At 35.3% G+C, this 24,675-nt stretch overlaps 1 protein-coding gene across 3 annotated transcripts in view; it reads left to right on the forward strand.

The window, feature by feature from the left end:
• LOC110459783 (trifunctional purine biosynthetic protein adenosine-3-like) overlaps positions 1-14,606 on the forward strand; it is a 31,883-nt gene extending 17,277 nt beyond the window's left edge. For all 3 annotated transcript variants that reach the window (XM_021512219.1, XM_021512221.1, XM_021512220.1), the window contains exons 19-21: positions 9,229-9,346; positions 10,806-10,945; positions 11,215-14,606. In XM_021512219.1, coding sequence (XP_021367894.1) covers positions 9,229-9,346; positions 10,806-10,945; positions 11,215-11,400 — 444 coding nt within the window. In that variant the 3' untranslated portion in view covers positions 11,401-14,606. The remainder of the gene's footprint in view (positions 1-9,228; positions 9,347-10,805; positions 10,946-11,214) is intronic.
• Positions 14,607-24,675: the final 10,069 nt, after the last annotated feature.

Below are 24,675 nucleotides of genomic sequence, written 5' to 3' on the forward strand. Positions count from 1 at the left end.
AATTTATACCTTCATTGGTAAAACACACACACAGGTAATTTATACCTACACAAGTAAAAAACACACACAGGGAATATATACCTTAATAGGTTAAACATACACACAGGTAATATTTTCCTACAAAGGTAAAACATACACACAGGTAATATAAACCTAAAAAGGTAAAACATACACACAGGTAATATATACCTACACAGGTAAAACATACACACAGGTAATGTATACCTACTCAGGTGAAACATACACACAGGTAATATATACCTACTCAGGTAAAACATACACACAAGTAATATATACCTACACAGGTAAAACATACCCAAAGGTAATATTTTCCTACAAAGGTGAAACATACACACAGTTAATATAAACCTACACAGGTAAAACATACACACAGGTAATATTTTCCTATACTGGTAAAACATACACACAGGAAATATTTTCCTACACAGATAAAACATACACACAGGGAATATTTTCCTACAGAGGTAAAACATACACACAGGATATATAAACATACACAGGTAAAGCATACACACCGGTAATATTATCCTACAAAGGTAAAACATACACACAGGTAATATAAACCTACGCAGGTAAAACATACACACAGGTGATATAAACATACACAGGTAAAACATACACACAGGTGATATAAGCCTACTTAGGTAAAACATACACACAGGTAATATAAACATACACAGGTAAAACATACACACTGGTAATATTATCCTACAAAGGTAAAACATACACACATGTAATATAAACCTACACAGGTAAAACATACACACAGGTAATATAAACATGCACACAGGTAATATAAGCCTACACAAGTTAAACATACACATCAACACGCACATGCACGTCTCGCCGATAATCGCGACCCTCTCGCTCCTAACAACGCCTTTCCTCCAGGACACGTGATTGACACCCTCCCATCAGATCCCCAACCCGACACTCAGGCTCAACGAGAGACTGTCCTATAGGACAATACATCGGACACCTCAAACTTTGTACCAGATATGTCCAATGAACTTCAGTTTGGCTTCCTAAATGTATGTGGAATAATAGCTAAATTACTTGATCCCGAATTCCAAAACCTAATCATTAATTACGATGTTTTAATTTGTGCGGTAACAAAAATTGATGAATATGATGAGCTGAATCTACCAAATGGTTATGCATCCTTTTCAAAATACAGAACTAAATTTAAACGTAAATCTGGAGGTATAACTGTTATCTTTAAGAATTGCTTATCCAATTACGTACGTTTTCATAAAACACAGTCTGAATATGTTCTGTGGCTTGAAATATCTAAAGACCTGTCTCTCCTAAATGAGAATATACTTATAGGTTGTGTATATATCCCTCCTGAGAATTCAAAGTATTCCTCGGACAGCGCATTCACAGAAATTGAGGATGAGTTGATTATGTTATCACATGAAAATAAAAAAATCATGCTTGTGGGCGATTTTTATTCAAGAACTTCTGAAGTTGTAGATTATATTGAACCCGATGAAAATGTATATGACATTTTAGACATTGCTGAAAACAATTTGATTATCGACAACATGTTTTCTTTCCAGCGATTAGTTCAACATGATATCCCCCTCCCAAGATTTTCCCAAGATAAAGGACGTATTAAAAACTATGGGTCAGAACTAATCGAAATGTGCAAACAATGCTCTTTATTTATTGCAAATGGACGAGTTTCTTGTGATAAGTATATAGGGAGAACTACCTGTAAAGATTCTAGTGTTGTCGATTACCTTATATTGACTGTTGATTTGTTCCCGTTAATAACATATTTTGAAGTTAATGATTTTAACCCACTCTTTTCAGACGTGCATAATCTAATAAATTTCTTGTGTATGTTTCTGGGGGAAAAAAATATTCACGAAAAAGAAAGTCTTTCAGACGGAGACTATATCAGATGGGATTACATGAAATCGGCAAATTTTTCACAAGAAGTGAAAAACAACTTACATAGTATTAATATAAATCTTAATAATGTTTTACTTAGTGATACTATCCCCAAAGAACAGGTAAATGGTCTAGTGACCGACATATCTACTGTGTTAACAAATAGCGCCACTAATACAATAGGTGTGTCGCACCGTCGTAAAAATTAAGTACAAAAATGTAAATGATTTAACCACGATTGTAAACTTGGTAGAAACGCCTTTAATAAATATAAAATTAGATATAAATTTAACAAGTAAACGGAAACTAAGCACACGATGAATAAAAAAGGGAGAGAATACAGAAAACAACTAAGGAAAAATTACAAAAAATATCAAGAGAAATGCACAAAAGAATTAAGAGAGAATTCCAAACGAGACCCTAAAGCATTCTGGAAAACACTTAATTAATTTTCACAAAATAAAAATACTACACCAGACATACCTATTGACGTCTATATGACTATTTTAAGAAACTTATTACTTAATTCACTCGAAGAGGACAGTAATAATGACGAGGTTGATAACGACAGTTTTGATAATGATGATGACGTCAACAATACATTGAATGGACCAATTACTGAATCAGAAATACAAAAAGCTATAAAATCATTAAAAAATAATAAAGCGTCCGGCCCGGACCGCGTTTTAAATGAATATCTGAAAAATTCCCCACCAGATATGACAACAGTCTATTGTAAATTGTTCAATATAATATTAGACACGGGAATTATTCCGGAAAGTTGGAGTGTCGGTATTATCAAACCAATATACAAAAATAAGGGAAGTCCAGAAGACCCTGATAATTATAGAGCTATCACTTTAATTAGTTGTCTTGGTAAACTATTTACTTCAATTATCAATACCTGTCTTAATGAATATGAAAAACAAATCAATTTAATATCTCGAAGTCAGGCAGGGTTCAGAAAAGGTCATTCAACTATAGACAACGTTTTTATTATACATATTCTCATTTCTATATACTGGTATCTTTCAAGTGGCAAAAAGCTATACTGTACCATACCGTCTGGAGAGCAGGTCTGTGGCAAAAATTATATAGCAGCAATATAAACGGGAAATGTTTCAAAGTTATCTATAACATGTATAATAATATTAAATCCTGTGTTCAATTCAACTCGAAAACGTCAGATTTTTTCCCTTGCTTGATCGGGGTTAAACAAGGGGAAAATGTATCCCCCTTTCTTTTTTCAGTAATAATTTCTTAATGACATTGAAAGGTATTTTGCTTCTTTAAGTTGTGTGCCACTCGAAATTGTACGGGATAAGCTGTAAAATGAACTTCATATTTTTGTAGAATTTTTTGTACTCCTATACGCTGATGACAGTGTCCTATTTTCAGAAAGTCCAGAGGGACTGCAGAGGGCTTTGAATGTATTCCAGCAATATTGTAAGATTTGGAAGCTTAATATAAATGTAAATAAAACAAAAGTCATGGTTTTTCTCAAGAGGAAAAGTAAACAACAACATGTATTTGTATTACAAAATGAAATTTTAGAAATTGTAGATAATTTTACTTACTTAGGAATAGCATTTAATTAAAATGGCAGTTTTGTAAACGCAAACCGCAGATTGATCAACCAGGCCCAAAAGTCAATATTTGCTATATACAAAAAAATCAGGAACCTTTCTCTTCCTATAGATTTACAATTAAAACTATTTGATTCTTTAGTGGAACCGATTCTATTGTATGGATCGGATGTATGGGGATTCGAAAACCTGAAAATAATCGAACAGATTCATCTTAAATTTTGTAAAAGTTTATGATTTATGGCGAGCTAGGTCGTGTGCCATTGGAAATAAATGTTAAACTAAGAATGTTAGGTTTTTGGAAAAGAATAATTAGTAATGAAAACAAACTCAGCAGCATATTACTACGACTGGCTTTACATATGCAAAACGATGATGCTCTTCCGTTCAAATGGATTAACTATATAAAAGGTATTTTCAATGAAACGGGATTTTCTTACATGTTTGATAATAAATTTACAAATGCATTTTAAAACAACGGCTTAACGATCACTTTGTACAGCAATGGTTCGATGACATTACTAGCTCATCTCGTGGGCAGTTCTACACTCTATTTAAAACGGAATTTGGTCTAGAAAAATATTCATTAAATCTGCCAGAACATATCAGAACACCAATAACAAAACTACACACTTCGAATTTGAAGTTTCCAATTGAAACAGGTAGATGGTATAACATACCCTGAGATAATCGACTATGTAATTTGTGCACGGAAAGTGTCGGGGATGAATTTCATTATCTATTTGAATGCAATAATATAACTATATCCACCTTACGTAACAAATATATTCCTCGTTATTATTGCACAAACCCAAATATTTATAAGTTTAAAGGTCTTTTATCATTATGCGATCAACAAGTTCTGACAGGTTTATCTATTTTCCTAACCAAAATGGCTCCTCTTTTGTAAATGATGCATATGTATAACTGTTAATAGTTAAATAACTTGGGAATTATATGTATGGTTGTTTTTTATGTTTGCTTTGTATTTTCCATTGTATGTCATATCGTGTTACTATACCGTACGGTTCTAAATTGAACTGTCCATTCTTTCAGTTATACATGTGTATACAAATATGTATATTGTACTTCATTTTCCATATAGATCTGCTACTTTATTTCCTCATGTAACACATATTATGTGTCTGAGTGTCAATGCAATCTTGCTTGTACACATGCATGCACCTGTCCATCCTGTCAAATTTAATATATGAATTCATGTACATGTACCTCATGTTACACATTTCCATGTGTCTGAGTGTTGGAAATATAATCTGAAATCTGAAATCTGGTAATATATACCTACACTGGTAAAACATACACACAGGTAATATAAACCTACAATGTATTCAGGTAATACATACACACAGGTTATATTTTCCTACACATGCAAAACATACACACAGGTAATATATACCTACTCTGGTAAAACATACACACAGGTAATATATACCTACACAGGTAAAACATACACACAGGTAATATATACCTACTCAGGTAAAACATACACACAGGTAATATAAACATACACAGGTAAAACATACACAGCGGTAATATTTTCCTATACTGGTAAAACATACACACAGGTAATATTTTCCTACACAGATAAACATACACACAGGTAATATAAACATACACAGGTAAAACATACACACAGGTAATCCTAGCACATGACATACTTATTTTTGCAGAGAGCAAGATTGATAATCTGGATCATTTACAACTACCGCCTGACTATGAATATTTTGCGAAATGTAGAACTAATGCATATAAAAAATCTGGTGGTATAGTAATTATTTTTAAGAAAACTCTCAAGTCGATGTTGACTTTTCCTAAAACTTTATCAGAATATGTATTGTGGGTAAATTTTTCAAAACACGTTGTGAACTCTGATCTAGATTTTCTACTGGGATGTGTTTATATACCTCCCGAAAATACTAAGTATGCATCCCCGGAAGCGTTCAATGAAATTGAAAGGGAGATGATAGAATTATCCCATCATGGTAACAAAGTCGCCATAGTCGGAGATTTTAATGCTAAAACCCAAGTTAGAGATGATTTTGTAGAACCAGATGATAACTTCATTCGTTCATTAAACTTAGATGAAAATGATGAGCTATACTCATATCTCTATGATATTGAAAAGTTGAAATTATATAATGTTCCTCTGCGAAGGGCTAGTCAATGTAAAGCTAAAGTTAATAATTATGGCAATAAATTGCTTGACTTCTGCAAGCAAAATAATATGTATATTGCCAATGGTCGGATTGGAAATGATGCACAAATAGGTAAAACTACATGTAGTGATGTCAGCGTTATAGATTATCTATTGCTGTCGTCAGATATGTTTCGGTATACAACAGATTTTGAAATCAAAGTTTTTGACCCACTCATATCAGATGTCCACTGTAGACTTGTATTTAGCCTTTGTAAATTAACTGATGAATGTATATATAATACCGAATGTCATGAAAATCGATATACAAAGTGGAAATCCTGTAAAGAACAAGATTTTGTAAAACATATACTAGATGATGAAAGAGGTAATCTCCATAGAATTAATGATAAATTAAATGAATTATTAAATAAACAACACGACAATGTAACCAATAACGAAATTAATGACATTGTAAACTCAATTAGTGAATTGTTCAAAGGCTCTGCTAAGCAGGTTTTTGGTAGTAACAATGCTTACAGGAAACGGAGGTTGAGATGTGATAATAAACCTTGGTTTAATAGGGAATGCCACTTAAACAGAGTTGAATTTAATAAAGCCAAGGCCTTATTTCACAAAGTAAATAATCCTATAAATAAAACTAATCTCAATAGAGCTAGTAAAGTTTATAGAAAAACATTGAATAAAAATTACAGAAATTATCAGGAGAAATTGTCAAGCGAGTTAAGAAATACTGCTAGAATGGATTCAAAAAAATTCTGGAATATTTTGAATAAATGTGACGGATCTGTAAAGAAAGGTAATGCTGATATATGTATTACTGAATTATATGAATACTTTAAGGATCTGAACAAGTCTGTTTATGATGATGACGATTTTGAGCTGGAAAATCCTGATAATAGTATTTTTGATGATTATCTGAATGGTGAAATTACCACTGATGAAATTAAATTTTCTTTAATCAATTTGAAGAATAGTAAAGCCTCTGGTATAGATCAAATCCTAAATGAATATCTAAAAAGTACAATGGATGTATTTTTACCAATTTATCAAAAAATATTTAACCTTATTCTGAATACTGCGTCTATACCAGATGTGTGGAAGATCGGTATTATAAAACCAGTATATAAAAACAAAGGCGATCCAAAAGATCCGGATAATTATAGAGCGATCACTTTAGTCTCGTGCCTTGGCAAAGTTTTCACTTCGGTTATTAATAATCGTTTAAATAAAATTTCTGACGAATTTGACCTGATAAGCAGTGCACAAGCTGGGTTTAGAAAGGGTCATTCTACAACCGATAACATGTTTGTATTGTATTCTTTAATCTCAATATATTTTTCATTAGGAAAAAAACTTTATTGTACGTTCATCGATTTTAGTAAGGCGTTCGATTCTGTATGGAGAGTTGGTCTGTGGAAAAAGCTCCAAAAAAGCAACATTACTGGAAAAATTTTCAATATTATTTATAAGCTATATGATAAAACCAAATCATGTGTTAAAAATGGATGTGAACAGTCGGATTTGTTCAATTGTGAGATCGGTTTAAAACAGGGCGAAAATTTATCGCCATTTTTGTTTGCAATTTATTTAAATGATTTAGAAACTTATCTTGTTGAAAAAAATGTAAATTGTCTTCAAACAATAGACAAATTATGTATTGATAACATTGGAGTGTATCTCAAACTATTCATTATCTTATATGCCGATGATACTGTCCTGTTTTCAGAAACACCAGATGGTTTACAGTTAGCTTTAAATGAATTTGAACAATACTGTAATACTTGGAAGTTAACTATCAATTCAGGAAAAACTAAAATTGTCATCTTTTCAAAAAGAAAATGTGCAAGAACTCCCCATTTTACATTATGTAACGTAGAATTAGAAATACTGGAAGGGTATACCTATCTAGGATTATTCTTTAATTTTAGTTGTAGCTTCTTTAAAGCAAGGAAAAAAATTGTTGAACAAGCACAGAAATCAGTGTTTGCTGTCTATAAGAAATTGAGAAACATATCTTTACCAGTTGATCTACAATTGAAGATATTTGATTCATTAATTATGCCAGTTCTTCTCTATTCATCAGAAATATGGGGTTTTGAAAACACAAATATTATAGAAAAAATCCATCTTCAATTTTGTAAATATATACTAAATGTAAGAAAAAGTACACCAAATTTCATTGTTTATGGTGAGCTTGGAAGATACCCACTAGACATCGAAATTAAATGTAGAATAATAGTATTCTGGCATAAGTTGATTACCTCTAGTAAGTTATCAAGTACTATTTATAAGCTTATGTATACATTACATGAAAATGGAACTATGTTATTTAAATGGCTCGCATATGTTAAAGATATTTTTTCTCAAACTGGCCTGAACTATGTGTGGTACTATCAATCTACATGTTCTTTTTCAAAAGACGAAATTAAGAGGCTTGTGAAAAGTAGACTGAAGGATCAATTTATACAGAAATGGTTTGATAATATTCTTAACTCCTCTAGAGGACAAACATATTCAATATTAAAGACAAAGTTTGAACAAGAAAAATATTTAATTAAACTTAATACAAATGATAGGAAAATAATGTGTAAATTCCGTTCTTGCAATATGCATTTACCCATAGAAAAAGGAAGATGGTTAGGTATTCCTCGTCAAGAAAGAACCTGTACATTATGTAATTTGTACATTGGAGATGAATTTCATTACTTATTTATATGTGAAAGTGTTTTAGTTAAATGTCTAAGAGAGAAATATATACCAAAATATTATTTCACTTATCCAAGTCAATTAAAAATGCAAGGATTGTTTAATATATTTAATGTAAAAATTTACACAAAACTTTGTAAATTCATAGAAAAGCTTGAAAAAATATTAACTTAATTTCTGTACTATTTGTGTACTTCTATATGTATCTATGCTATGTACAATGTTGTAATTGTGTACATCACACGCCATGTATCATACTTACTATATGTATGTGACCTCTTGTTACACACGTAAGTGTGTCGGAGTGAATAAATAAAACTTAGTATGTGCCTTAGTATGGTAATATTATCCTACAAAGGTAAAACATACACACATGTAATATAAACATGCACACAGGTAATATATACCTACACGGGTAAAACATACACACAGGTAATATAAGCCTACACAGGTAAAACATACACACAGGTAATATAAGTCTACAAAGGCAATTTACAAGCACACACAGGCAATATGTTCAGTTCCCATTGAAAGGATTACATACAATTAACATATTAAGGAGGACAATGCTTTTTTGGGGGAATTTTATATATATCCAAAAGGTCAGGGTTGAGGACATTGAGAGACCTGTCATTATGGAAGGTACATATGTAAAATCATGTAGGAAGGGATGCAGTGAAAACAATTTCTTGAAGTGCTACCAGAACATTTCTTATTATCTTTAAAACTACTGGATTATATGTGAATACATTTTATTTTGAATTAGAACATAACTGATCTTTAATGTCATTTAAGTCAGATTGTATACTTGGTACCAGTACATTGTATGTGTTACAGGTTATCAACCACAAAGATTTTGGAAGTCGTCAGAGCTTTGATGAGGCAGTCCACAAATCACTAGTGACAGCCGGTGTCGACATCGTGTGTCTGGCTGGCTTCATGAGAATTCTAACAGGTATCGCATACATAATGACACTAAAATAATAATATACAATATTTATATAGCACCCTATATAATTTGTAAAATTACTCTAAGGCACTTTACAACACATAAAGGTATTCCTACAGTGACCGTTATAGATATAGTAGATAAAAAGGCGTACAAATCAGCACTATACATGAATGAATATATAAAGAGTGGTGTGTACATGACGTCTGAGCAAGGTGCCTAAAATGCAGATGTCATGAGGTGGGTCTTTATATCCTTCTTGATAAACACATCCCACAAGTAAATGAGAACTGATAAAAAGGTTAGATATATGTGTATGCTTCCTTACAAACAATACCTATGATAGTTCAAGTCTTTAGCTTTCATTAAGCATTTAATACCTGATCAAAGAAAATTATCTAAAAGATACGTTATTTCTTTTGTACTTGGGTTGTAGAAGGGAATTTATTGGATTTTTGTGTGAAAGAAAATTATTGTAAAGAGTGGAATATTGTATATATTGTATAGCGCTTATGTTTGTATTGTGAACATTTCTTTGTGTGATCTAGGTGTATACACTTTTTTTGTAAAACTCTTTTAGAGAGACAGAGAATTTGCAGGGTTTATATTCTACCTTAAATAAAATTAATGAAAGAACAGTATCTTAAATCTTCTACCTTTACTTGACTATCTTATCTACCTTTCACTGACTAAATTTTGCCAAAAATGATTGTGTAAAGACAGAATATCTTCGCTAGCCAAGTTTTCGCTTCTTATCCACTCCATTTACCCTTGGCCGATATAGCCATGTTTTCATAATTCCCTCCACTGCCACCTAGCGGATATACCGAGTTATCATTGTTCTCCGAATAAACTTTTAATCAATCAGAATGACTGTTTCATACACACTCCATCGGCGTGTTGACATAAGCACGTGTATGTCGAGGCAGAGTATAAGTGACAGAGCAATATGGAAACAATCCAAAGGCAGCACACGTATTTTCCCATGTCATCATTTACATGTGGCACGTAGTCAAGGATTTCCACCAACTGATTTAACACTCCAGAAGTTTCCCAAAAGATCGAGCGCCTATTTTTTTGGGGCAAAACACTCTGACATAAACGACAACGTGCTTCTGTACAGGGCGTCGCCATTACTGTTTTCCTTCGTCAACAGCGCTATATGTAAGATGCGATTTTATTGGATGCGAGCGATTGGCACCGCACGAAAATGTGTAGGCTCGGTAAACACGGCTATATCCGCCAAGGGTAAGTGGAGTGTATACGAAGCGAAAACTTGGCTAGCGAAGATGACAGAATATATGTATCATCAATTTTTTATATAAATTCAAAAACAAATTGATGCATCGATCATCTCTCTTTGCAAAGGATATGTATGTCAGTTGACATGTGTTAATGGACACGTTAATAGACAATTGACCTGTCAATAGGGAAACACACTTCATTCTTGGGTTGTATTTTTCAGGAGATTTTGTGCGGAAGTGGAATGGTTGCATGCTGAACATCCACCCCTCTCTGTTACCCTCCTTCAAAGGACATGATGCGCACCACCAAGTGTTGAAGGCCGACGTTCGGATTTCAGGCTGCACTGTGCATTTTGTAGCTGTAAGTATTATCACTTCTCGGGGTTTTTTGTGGTATTATATCCATTTGTTTTGCTAAACCTTCACATGTATACAATAAATGTGATAGTACATTCACTTTAGGTTAAACAATGATGCAACATACCGGTAAACTTACTGTATACCGGGAAGATTTTGCCCAGTTAAATGTTCGCCCTTTGATCATGATAATACAATTTTCAAGTTTGTAATCCTTCTTTTAAAAGTAATCTGTAACCTAATCACTATGTTGACAATTCTTATTGATTTCAGGAAGAGATAGATTCAGGAGCAATCCTGGTCCAGGAATCTGTGCCTGTGTACCCAGAGGACACTGAGGCGACCTTGTCGGCCAGAATCAAGGTTGTGGAGCACCTTGCCTTCCCAAGGGCCTTGGAACTAGTTGCCAGTGGGCAGGCCAGACTGGGGGAGGAAGGGCGAATAGTCTGGTGTCAGTGAAAGAGTTTCTGTGGGGGCAGGCCACACTGAGAGAGATAAGGCGAATAGTCTTGTGTCAGTGAAAGGAGTGAATGTGGGGGCAGGCTAGACTGGTAGAGGAAGGGCGAATAGTCTTGTGTCAGTGAAAGGAGTGAATGAGGGGGTAGGCTAGACTGGGAGAGGAAGGGCGAATAATCTTGTGTCAGTGAAAGGAGTGAATGTGGGGGCAGGCTAGACTGGTAGAGGAAGGGCGAATAGTCTGGTGTCAGTGAAAGGAGGGAATGTGGGGGCAGGTTTGACTGAGAGAGGAAGGGCGAATAGTCTGGCGTCAGTGAAAGGAGTGAATGTGGGGGCAGGTTTGACTGGGAGAGGAAGGGCGAATAGTCTGGTGTCAGTGAAAGGAGTGAATGAGGGGGTAGGCTAGACTGAGAGAGGAAGGGCGAATAGTCTGGTGTCAGTGAAAAGAGTGAATGTGGGGGCAGGTTTGACTGAGAGAGGAAGGGCGAATAGTCTGGTGTCAGTGAAAAGAGTGAATGTGGGGGCAGGTTTGACTGAGAGAGGAAGGGCGAATAGTCTGGTGTCAGTAGAAGGAGTTAATGTTAATGCAGGCTAGACTGGGAGAGGAAGGGCGAATAGTCTGGTGTCAGTGAAAGGAGTGAATGAGGGGGCAGGCCAGACTAGGAGAGGAAGGACCGAGAGTCTGGTGTCAGTGAAAGGAGTGAATGTGATGGCAGGTTAGACTTAAGGGAGGAAGATTTTGTAGTCTTGTGTCGGTGAAAGGAGAGAATATCCAATAGTTTTATGTCAGTGGAAGGCTTATGTCTTATATATCCTCTCCTCTATTATTATATATTATATATAGGCAACAGCAGACAGATGTAACAGGGATAAACGTCTGTTCTTTTGTTGACATTCAGCGTTATTTAGGCAAATCTTTATCACAAAAACAGCAGCTCACCTTAAACCAGTGTGATAATTACTGTGTTAGACCTGCTGTTAGTGTAGGATCACATACATTGTACCACCTACAGATGCTATAACTCATAAACTTTGCTCTGTCCTGCCATCCTTGTGAAGTTGTCTCATTATAAGAACAATAGTGCTAATCCAAAACAACTATTTCAGATTTGGTGAGCTCTATGTAAATCAATCTGTCTGTCCGTCCGACCTTATGTCAATCAATCCACTTTTTCGCTTTAGTATGATTAATTGCCTGAGTGTTATATTTGTTAATGCATTTTTGAGATTGAAAATCTATTGTAATGAAATGTATATACTGATAGATGTAGCATTATCATGTTGTCATGTTTGACCATCACAGGTTAGTAATGTCTGTTAACAGATAAGATGTAGCATTATCATGTTGTCATGTATGACCATCCCAGGTTAGTAATGTCTGTTAACAGATAAGATGTAGCATTATCATGTTGTCATGTTTGACCGCTGTACATCATTATCACAGGTTAGTAATGTCTGTTAACAGATAAGATGGAGCATTTCATGTTGTCTTGTTTGACCGCTGTACATCATTATCATAGGTCATTAATGTCTGTCAAACTGGTAAGTCGTCTACAATAATTATATCATGTTTAATTTCATCATTGTCGATTAAGTCTCAGCTTAATTATTATGTCTGTAAAACAGGCAGTCCATCTTCTGTAACCCAGTATGTTCCCCGAGTATGTTTCCAACTGTCAAACAGAAAAGTCGCATATATTATCTTATCATCTTTGATTATTGTCCCTCATAGTTCCAGCTTATTGTATCTTTCAAAAAGATCAGTCGTATTCCATAATCATATTTGGCTGTTATCTATATGGATTAATTATATCTGTCCAACAGATAAGTCCTATACCACAAGCATGTCATATTTGACTATTATACATCATAATCCCAGCTTATTGTGTCTGTCAAACAGAAGTTCTATACCACAAGCATGTCATGTTTGACTATTATACATCATAGCCCAAGCTTATTGTGTCTGTCAAACAGAAGTTCTATACCACAAGCATGTCATGTTTGACTATTATACATCATAGCCCAAGCTTATTGTGTCTGTCAAACATAAGTTCTATACCACAAGCATGTCATGTTTGACTATCGTACATCATAGTCCCAGCTTATTGTGTCTGTCAAACAGAAGTTCTATACCAAAAGCTTGTCATGTTTGACTATTATACATCATAATCCCAGCTTATTGTGTCTGTCAAACAGAAGTTCTATACCACAAGCTTGTCATGTTTGACTATAGTACATCATAGTCCCAGCTTATTGTGTCTGTCAAACAGAAGTTCTATACCACAAGCATGTCATGTTTGACTATAGTACATCATAGTCCCAGCTTATTGTGTCTGTCAAACAGAAGTTCTATACCACAAGCATGTCATGTTTGACTATAGTACATCATAGTCCCAGCTTATTGTGTCTGTCAAACAGAAGTTCTATACCACAAGCATGTCATGTTTGACTATAGTACATCATAGTCCCAGCTTATTGTGTCTGTCAAACAGAAGTTCTATACCACAAGCATGTCATGTTTGACTATAGTACATCATAGTCCCAGCTTATTGTGTCTGTCAAACAGAAGTTCTATACCACAAGCATGTCATGTTTGACTATAGTACATCATAGTCCCAGCTTATTGTGTCTGTCAAACAGAAGTTCTATACCACAAGCATGTCATGTTTGACTATAGTACATCATAGTCCCAGCTTATTGTGTCTGTCAAACAGAAGTTCTATACCACAAGCTTGTCATGTTTGACTATAGTACATCATAGTCCCAGCTTATTGTGTCTGTCAAACAGAAGTTCTATACCACAAGCTTGTCATGTTTGACTATAGTACATCATAGTCCCAGCTTATTGTGTCTGTCAAACAGAAGTTCTATACCACAAGCATGTCATGTTTGACTATAGTACATCATAGTCCCAGCTTATTGTGTCTGTCAAACAGATAAGTCCTATACCACAAGCATGTCATGTTTGTCTATTGTACGTCATTGCCCCAGCTTATTATGTCTGTCAAACAGATAAGTCCTATACCACAAGCATGTCATGTTTGACTATTGTACGTCATAGCCCCAGATTATTGTGTCTGTCAAACAGATAAGTCCTATACCACAAGCATGTCATGTTTGACTATAGTTCATCCTAGTCCCAGCTTATTGTGTCAGTCAAACAGAAGTTCTATACCACTAGCATGTCATGTTTGTCTATTGTACGTCATTGCACCAGCTTATTATGTCTGTCAAACAGATAAGCCCTATACCACAAGCATGGCATGTTTGACTATTGTACGTGATAGCCCCAGATTATTGTGTCTGTCAAACATATAAGTCCTATACCACAAGCACGTCATGTTTGACTATAGTTCATCCTAGTCCCAGCTTATTGTGGTTGTCAAACAGATAAGTCCTATACCCCAAGCATGTCATGTTTGCCTATTGTACGTCATAGCCCCAGATTATGGTTTCTGTCAAGGAGATAAGTCCTATACCAAAAGCATGTCATGTTTGACAATAGTACATCATAGTCCAAGCTTATTGTGTCTGTCAAACATAAGTTCTATACCACAAGAATGTCATGTTTGACTATATGTCATCATAGTCCCAGCTTATTATGTCTCTCCAACAGATAAGTCCTATACCGCAAGCATGTCATGTTTGAGTATTGTACGTCATAGCCCCTGATTATTGTGTCTGTTAAACAGATAAGTGCTATACCACAAGCATGTCAGGTTTGACTATTGTACGTCAGTTCTATACCACAAGCATGTCCTGTTTGACTATAGTTCATCATAGGCCCAGCTTATTGTGTCTGCCAAACAGAAGTTCTATACGACAAGCATGTCATGTTTGAGTATTGTACGTCATAGCCCCAGATTATTGGGTCTGTCAAACAGATAATTCCTATACCACAAGCATGTCAGGTTTGACTATTGTACGTGATAGCCCCAGATTATTGTGCCTGTCAAACAGATAAGTCCTGTACCACAAGCATGTCATGTTTGACTATAGTACATCATATTTCCAGATTATTGTGTCTGTCAATCGGATACATCGTGTATTACAATCATATCATGTTTGACAATAGACCGTCAAAGTCCAAGCTCATTATATCTGTCAAACACTTAATGTCGATTTTTTTGAAATCTTTTGAAACTTGTTTCATAGAAATACTTTATGAATCGTACTTATTTGAGATTTTGATGGAAAATCAATATCGCTGTTTGACTTATAAGGTGCTATAGATTGTAAAATAAATGTTGATTAATGATAATTTGAAATTTGCTAGGCTCACGTAATATAACTATATCCTATGTGCCGCAAAAATAAACTATTAGCTGTTGCAACTGAATGAGTTTCGTTGTATTGTATGCACAATATTAGACAATGTTTCCATTGAGACGTAAGTCTCCAAATTGATTTCGAAGCGAACTGACTGTTAGAAATTTTGAAGTTTGAAAATAGAAATAGTAGAAGTAGGAACGTAGCGAGTCTAACTCCGGGACTGTCCAGCTTACACTTGACCAGTGCTACCGTCCTCCAATTGTAAATGAACAGCATACCAATGAGAGTTTTTGTTTTACATCCTATTAACAGCTCATTTAAGGACGTGCTAGGTTTTTGTGGTGGAGAAAAGCCGAAATAAAAAAAACCTGACTTCGCCCAGTAACCTGGCAGCTGCCCAACGTAGGCCTCGAACCCGTAAACCAATGGTGGATGTCTAGTGATCGCAGACGGTCGGACGCCTTAACCACTCGACCGTTTCTGTCCAAATATTATTCTGGATCATCATATGAGCGGCCAATTTATGGATTGAAAATATTGATAAAATAAATCAACTTTGAAAAACGTGAGGGTTAAAGCTCCTTTCAGTTGCTTCATATTTTCATGAATAAGGGAGATTACGCCAAGTCAGGAACCCTTTGCGATTACAAATAGATGAAGTGGTACCATGAAATACATAAAACTAAAGAAAATCAAATCGGCAGGTGCTACAGCCGATGAGAGTTACAGGTTACAATAATATTTTTTCAAAATAGATTATTAGCATCTAGACCTACTGAATGCTTCCTCGATATTTGATTTTATCGTTAAAGGAACAAATCTTAACAGTACAGTGAAATATAATTGTTGGTGCAATTGTAAGGACCAAAAGGACGCTACCCCAGCAGCCGGTACGTCTAAGACGTGATAGTACTCGAATTTGACCAAACTTTACGTAGCATATATCGTCGACTAAGCAGAAGAGTAGCATATGTCGTCGATTAAGCAGAAGACATTTTTGTTGCCGTAGATCTATCGTTTTTGAGTTCCATTTATGGTTTTGTTGAAACTTCGATATCCATTTGGTTTTATACATGTGCTCGAGCTACTTACCATGTTAGCTTGCATACAAGCAAATGCTGGCTTGTACTTGCTTGGCACTGTCTGATTTCACGTTCAACAAAACAATAACTCTTTCTTCACCTCTCTATCGTTTTGGATCTGTATGTGAAGTTGCAACGAACATAGTCTATGTAGTTCACCGGAATAAGTTACAAGACCACGTTGGTAGTATATATTATCCTCATGAACTTGAAATCAAGGACACTACAAACCCATTTGCTTCAGCAACTTACCTTAATTACCTCAAACAAGGTCAACAACATAAAACGCCTTTTATTAAGCTGTGCAATAAGCATGACGATTTCAAGTATTATCATCGTAGGAGGAGTTCGGTAATATTTAATCGAAAATAACATCATTGCTTTATTACCGTAAACAACATTGTAAGAATGTGTTCTGGTAAACACATACATTTTCTAACAAAGGGGAATGACTCCGCTAAGCATGAACATTATACCAATGTGAAATAAGATTGGTATGATGATATATAACAAACTCCCAATTCAGTACACAACCAATTTAAATGTTCACGGGAAAAGAGATACATTATAAATGTTTCGGTCTCCAACATATCATTTCGTTAAGCTTGAAAATCATTTATTTTGGTGTTGCCTTTTTTTTGGGTCCTTTTACCTGTTATAATACCATCGTAAAAACAGTACGTTGAACCCTGTCAGGAGTTGGTTTCTGATAGTATTATTTACTCCTTTATTTATAATTAAGATTAATCAGTTGACCTACGAACAAAATATGAGATAAAAACCGAAAGTATCCGTATTTGAGGTTCATAGAAGTAATATGTTAATGTAGGGTAAAGCATTTTCCTGTCCGAGTTGTAATTGGGAAAGAAAGTAGAAATCTTTTTACTTATGTATGTATGTCTGACATTCTGTTGGATAATTTTCTAGTTCTTCGCTCTAGACTCTTAAGCAAACAGGTAGTGAGGAATGTTATTTCCGCTTTTGATAAAGTAAGTTGGTAATAACACCAAATTCATGTTGATAGTTACTATATTTACAAATCTGGATGTCCGTCGTTGTACAAGATTGCCGAATTGGTTTTATTATTATACGTTTAAGCCAATAAAATAAGGGGACAATATTTCAACCATGAGCTCTGGAATAGTAAGCGCCTGAATTTCCATTGATAAACGAAACCATGTTCATTTATACCTCGTTTTGGATGTCCATTTAAATCACACATCAACAGTTGAAACTACTACTGTTTCAACTAAGACAGATGTTACATTTATATTAGAAAGAATTACGCTATTTTGAAGTGCTTTTTACATTTTGCTTAAAAGTACAAAGTGGTGGAAATGCTTTACGCGCAGAAAGGTTATCCGTATCCAAAAGCACTTTCGAGATGGTGATATCTCTACCACTAATGTTGCCAAACTTCAAAGGAAATCACGTCTGCATTGAGTGAGTCGATAACAACAAAAATCCTGAGTTTTATCTAAATGTGAAACAAATGTAAATCGTACATAAAAACGTGCACGGACAGGGGCGGCAGTGTTTTGTACATTCTTAAGTTATTTCAGCAGATTGGGGGCAAAGATGATAAACATTTCTATTACATTAACAAAACACCGCCAGCGGGATCATTTGAACGAGCTTGTTGATTTAACGTCGAAATTCAATATACAGCATTTATATTATAATGATTTAATCTTGCTTGTAACAAGCTTTTTCATTGGCTTCAAAATTAATGTAATCAGCCCATAACATAAAAAAACGACGTCGCTGGTTGTAACGTCGCTTTTGATTGGCTGACACAGCAGCGCAATAATTTCTAAGAGAAAAGAGTCCATCAATAAAAGTGGATTTCCACAGGGATTGTGTATAGTAGATTAAATTATAAAGATTAACTTGAATATATTTTTCATGTTATGGAACTACAACACAAAAAAAACGGAGTGTACTCTCATCATAAACCGCTTCGCGGTTTACTTAGAGTACACTCCGTTTTTTGTGTGTTATATCTCCATAATATGAAAAACATATTCAAGTTAATCCTTTATTAGAATATTACCGGTAATAGTTTCAAATGTTTTTCCTATTTGGATGAAAATGAAAAATAAAAGCGAAATTGGAAATTAGCTTGTATGCGTTAGAGGTAATGATACTTTCTTTATGAATTGAAACACCCCGCAACGTCATGCTTTACCTCATCCGCAGCCTCATACTTTTCCTGGCGAGGCTTCTTCATGTTGTATCATTTCTCGAAGACTGGGTAATACATGGTAAATGCCTCGGAAGGAATGTTGGAAATACATTTGGTATACCTCACTACTTGGGAGAAGCTGCAGAGAGAGCATCGTGCTGGCTATTGCAAAAACGAGAAGGGCCGATGTGGAAGCCGACATAGACGTGTAGTGGTTTGGCCACCACTTCTGACCCACCAACCGGAGGATGTAATGATTAACGATACATCTTAAGAGGGCTGGCCATTACCTGATGACGGCAAATGAGGCTTCGCGACAAGAATGACAACGGTGACAGACTACAAGTCAAGCATGTCACAAGATGCAGAATTACCATCATCTGTAAGCAATCATCACTTGAAGTGCTTAGATAGATACATATTTCCGAATTGGCACGATAATTGAAGACTATGTTGATATGTATCGAGTAGTGTTAACATTGTGATGATGTTTAGGTGTTTGAAAAATTGAAAATGTACAGAGAAGAACTTAAATACCAAAAGTGCTCACGTTCATGCTTCTTAAGATATTACCGTCGACATAATATTTAGCTATTTCATGACCCAAACTCTGATTCTGCTCTCGACAACCTCAGAATCAGCAGTGGAGAGACAACAACCTCGAACATGTCACTGGACAAGGTATGGTCGTGTGGGATCATTTCCCAGAACAGTGGCGGTGTAAGAAATACACTTTTAGCTAATACTAGCATAAGGAAAACTAACTAAAACTATATAGTGATTGTCCTTGGTCCGAAAGTAAGACACGGGCACAATAATTCTTGAATTTGATCTGGTGTTCCTGCCGTCGAAGGATATACATTAAACCTCCATTACTAAATACATATATATTTTCTTTTTGTTATTAGCACTTTAGAAAATTGCTAGATACATTATAAGGACTCTATTTAATATTTTTTATATTATATAAGTTCGTACCAGGTCACAAATCTTCGTTTTCGGGGAAAGAATACGCCCGCTCTATCCAGCTACATGTTATCGTAAAATGCGACGAATTGCGGCTACCCTTCAGAATGGCGAATTTCGTCCGTGTCTTCTATGAAGGGATTATGAAGCAATCAGAACGGATCTGCTGACCCTACTGGAACACTTAGGATCTTTTTGTTTTGTTTTCGCCGCTTGCCCACTCTTTGTTCGAGCGGTATGGCATTTTCTGTAACGAGAACCATAAACCTTCAGCACACTTGCAAATTTGGAACATAAAGTGTCCAAATAAACAGTTACCATTGTTTGACGATGTTGGTAATCTTAAAATTAATCCCCTAATACATTCCGGAGACGAAGCATTGATCCATTACAGATCAGCCTTCGGACAGTTTACTGTTTCAAAGAACGATCTTGCTTATCACTATAAGAGGTAAATAAAAGAAATGATACAACCTATAGATGAAAGAAGGATTTTGACAAGCTCTCGAGAATCTTGAATCTTGATCTTGATCGAACACAACACAACACATAAATACATTTGATGTACTGTCGGTCCTACCTGTACTACCCAGCAACTCTTTATACCACCGATCTCATGCTGAAACTGGTTCATTAGTCCTTTCTGACTACAACTGACAAACGCAATACATTACCTTGTCAATGGAGAGTATTTGGTTACTTGTTAAATATCTCGCATATCATAGTAGATTGGCTAATTTTCCCAGCTCGAGATTTACATTGATGGCTTCAATATAGGCAACAACAATGTTTTAATTGTCAGCAGAACCGAATTTCCAGCTATGAAATTCTGTTGTCTGTCATAACAGACACGGTTATCGAGGAGGCACGGTAGTCGAGTGGTAGGACCCCGGGCTTGTAACCGAAGGCAGGGACGGATCCAGGATTTCCTAAAAGAGGGGGCCGAGAAAAAAACATTCTCAACAGTCAACGGTGTGCTGCCAAAGGCAGCATCCCGAGCGCGTAGCGCGAGTAGGGGGAAGGTACAGGAGGGGCTCTTCCCCCTCCCGTAATGGGGGTTTGGGGGATCTCCCCCAAAAAAATTGTGTTTTCTAGAACGTCTCAGAAGCGATTTCCCTTGTTCTGAGGATTGTTTTTATGTTTAATTAACAATAAGAAAAAAAACATATTTTAAGTATGGCCCATAGAGTTTTTTGTGTACTGGAAAGAAAATTGAAGTTTCGGTTCGAATTCTCTATCAACAGCGTGTTTTAGAAGTCAGATGGTATTGTTATAGGGGCAACCTGGTGATACTTTCTTGTATGTACACGATGGTAAGCTATAAGTACCACAATGAGATATTATGTTGTACATACAAGATAGTTAAACAGTTCCAACAATATATATATAATACCAAAATTATTGAATGGATATGTTTAGTCGATTATACATAATAATGTCAGCCGAAAAAAACCTTTATCGTTCTTGTATAATGATATGATTAATATCGCCCGGGCGGTTAGGAAGGTTAAGATAAAAAGTGTTAATTTTCAGATCATCTATAACGAGCGGTCAATGATATAATTATGCAACTTATGCTAGTATATTTCCGCCGAGCGTTTCAAGTTGCAACTTGGGGTTTTGCGGAGGTGGTAAAATAAAAAGAACACACTTTAGGGTCAAGATACAAAGTGGCGGTTGTGTCCCCCCCTAAATCCGCGCCTGGAAGGGTTGCGGGTTCGCGCCACGGTACGGCAATGTGTTGTATCCTTGAGCAAGATACTTTACTCCGCTTGTTCCAGTCTACTCAGCTGTAAATTAGTACGTGGTTGGGCAGTGCTAGAATTGTTGAATGCTAGCTGTTAGCGCCGAAATGGCAGCTACGGCTGTATGCTCCCCAGGGAGTTGAAAAATGTACTGACTAGGTGCAAAGGCCCTATAACCACGGATAATAATTTGTGAACCGCTTCGAGTCGACCTACGAACTAGGTTGTGATAAAGCGGTATATAAGAACCTCCAATTATTTAATATTATTATTATATAATTATAAGCGACATAGAGGACATCTAACAGTGTCTTCAGTAATACCAAACATATTTCACGAGTGTGGCTAATTATTTCATATCTTTCACGTTGGTGACCTTCCCACTATCCTTGATTCGACATTACTCATCACTCTGAAATGAATCATTAAATTTTGCGTGGCTACTGCAAGCCAATGTCTTTGATGACAGACCCTATCTTCAATTAATTGAAAGTCGCGTTTTAATTTCTAAATTTAGTTTCGACAGACAATAAGCATTATCTATGTTTTATACAAGATGTTTCTTTTAATCAATCAAACGCATCAGTCTATCTGCCGTGATATCAGATTAAGAGGTTAGTCGTTAGTATATATTAAACAAAAACAAGACGAGATTACCGAAGTGTCAACAAAAACAAGACGAGATTACCGAAGTGTCAACAAAAACAAGACGTGATTACCGAAGTGTCAACAAAAACAAGACGTGATTACCGAAGAGTCAACAAAAACAAGACGAGATTACCGAAGTGTCAACAAAAATAAGACGAGATTACCGAAGTGTCAGCAAAAACAAGACGAGATTACCGAAGTGTCAACAAAAACGAGACGTGATTACCTAAGTGTCAACAAAAACAAGACGAGATTACCGAAGTGTCAACAAAAACATAATTCAAAGTTTAAACTGGCAAAATATGAACAGAGGCATGTTAACACGGAGACCTGTCACTAACGAAAAAGGAGAATAAGACCAGGTGTTCCGGAAGGGTTAGCCTCTTCTGCTTCATTGACGACACCAGCCATGCAAATCTAAGTACAATCCAAGTAATTGCATATCATCACATAGAGAACTCGGGTAGTGGTAAAAAACTGCAAGGTACTCTAATTAGAGTAATGTAAACCGTCGATTTTAATTATATCAAACAAAGAAGTTGTATAGATCCCCACAAACGTACATACGTGTCGTTATGTGATGTCTTATTGACATTTAGTCTACGTCACTCCTCCTCCCATTGTAACATACAGTGAATAATAGTTGTGATATTAGAACACCATATTTGGTGACATGACCACCATTATGACGTCATCGATGTGATTGCGATAATAATATATTTGTTTTTTCTAAATGTTTCTAAGACTTTCATGAACTCGTGTTAACGGTATAAATGTTTAATGATCTAGTATGCTTGGCTGTATTGAATGTGTCAATAATAGCAATGTGAGTTATAAAATCAAAACACCATTTGCTTAATTATTCATTGTTGAAGTAAGATATTAATTGTTTGAATCAAACACTATTGAATCTATATATACGTCATGAAGTTAACGCTTGAGTTGACGCGGGAGATATTTGTCTCGCAAAATATTATAATCTGTTAGTCGATCATCCTCTGTCCACCATTACACATGTTGTAATCAGCTAGTCGATCATCCTCTGTCCACCATTACACATGTTATAACCTGTTAGTCGCTCATCCTCTGTCCACCATTTCACATGTTGTAACCTGTTAGTTGATCCTCCTCTGTCCACCATTAAACATGTTGTAACCTGTTAGCCGATCATCCTCTGTCCACCATTACCCATGTTAAAACCTGTTAGTCGATCCTCCGCGGTCCACCATTACACATGTTTTAACCTGTTAGTCGATCCTCCTATGTCCACCATTACACATGTTATATCCTGTTAGTCGATCATCCTCTGTCCACAATTACACATGTTATAACCTGCTAGTCGATCATCCTCTGACCACCATTACACATGTTGTCACCTGTTAGTCGATCCTCCTCTGTCCACCATTACACATGTTGTAATCAGCTAGTTGATCATCCTCTGTCCACCATTACACATGTTATAACCTGTTAGTCGATCCTCCTCTGTCCACCATTACACATGTTGTGGTTACGGTAACTCTCGTGAAGTGTTGTCAACTATTTCTGTAACTTTACCAGTGCGAGATTACATAAACTTGTTTTTGTTGTAGAAATGTCTTTTTCTGTTTAAACAAATAATCTTGTTTTTGTTGTAGAAATGTCTTTTTCTGTTTAAACAAATAATCTTGTTTTTGTTGTAGAAATGTCTTTTTCTGTGTAAACAAATAAACTTGTTTTTGTTGTAGAAATGTCTTTTTCTGTTTAAACAAATAATCTTGTTTTTGTTGTAGAAATGTCTTTTTCTGTTTAAACAAATAAACTTGTTTTATTGTATAAATGTCTTTTTCTGTGTAAACAAATAAACTTGTTTTATTGTAGAAATGTCTAATATTGTGTAAACAAATAAACTTGTTTTTTTGTAGAAATGTCTATTTCTGTGTAAACAAATAAAATTGTTTTGTTGTAGAAATGTATATTTCTGTGTAAACAAATAAACTTGTTTTATTGTAGAAATGTCTATTTCTGTGTAAACAATTAACTTGTTTTATTGTAGAAATGTCTATTTCTGTGTAAACAAATAAACTTGTTTTATTGTAGAAATGTCTTTTTCTGTGTAAATAATTAAACTTGTTATATTGTAGAAATGTCTTATTCTGTGATCACGATATCACGCAGTGTGTATACAACCTACACAAAACCAGGATATACAATCACTATGTAAGCGGAGTATGAATGCAGCTTTCCTTAACGTCTTTTTTCATCAATTCATTATAAATGTATTTCACGGGATACAGTATTCTATTGAAAAAACATTCAGGAGGGCAAGCTATTCATGTAAATGGATATATTTATCAGATGTGACTGGTGTAATGTCTATCAGATTTGATCCGTGGTCTGTGAC

Source organism: Mizuhopecten yessoensis, unplaced genomic scaffold, assembly GCF_002113885.1.
Source record: "Mizuhopecten yessoensis strain PY_sf001 unplaced genomic scaffold, ASM211388v2 scaffold10225, whole genome shotgun sequence".
NCBI classification, from domain to species: Eukaryota; Metazoa; Mollusca; class Bivalvia; order Pectinida; family Pectinidae; genus Mizuhopecten; species Mizuhopecten yessoensis.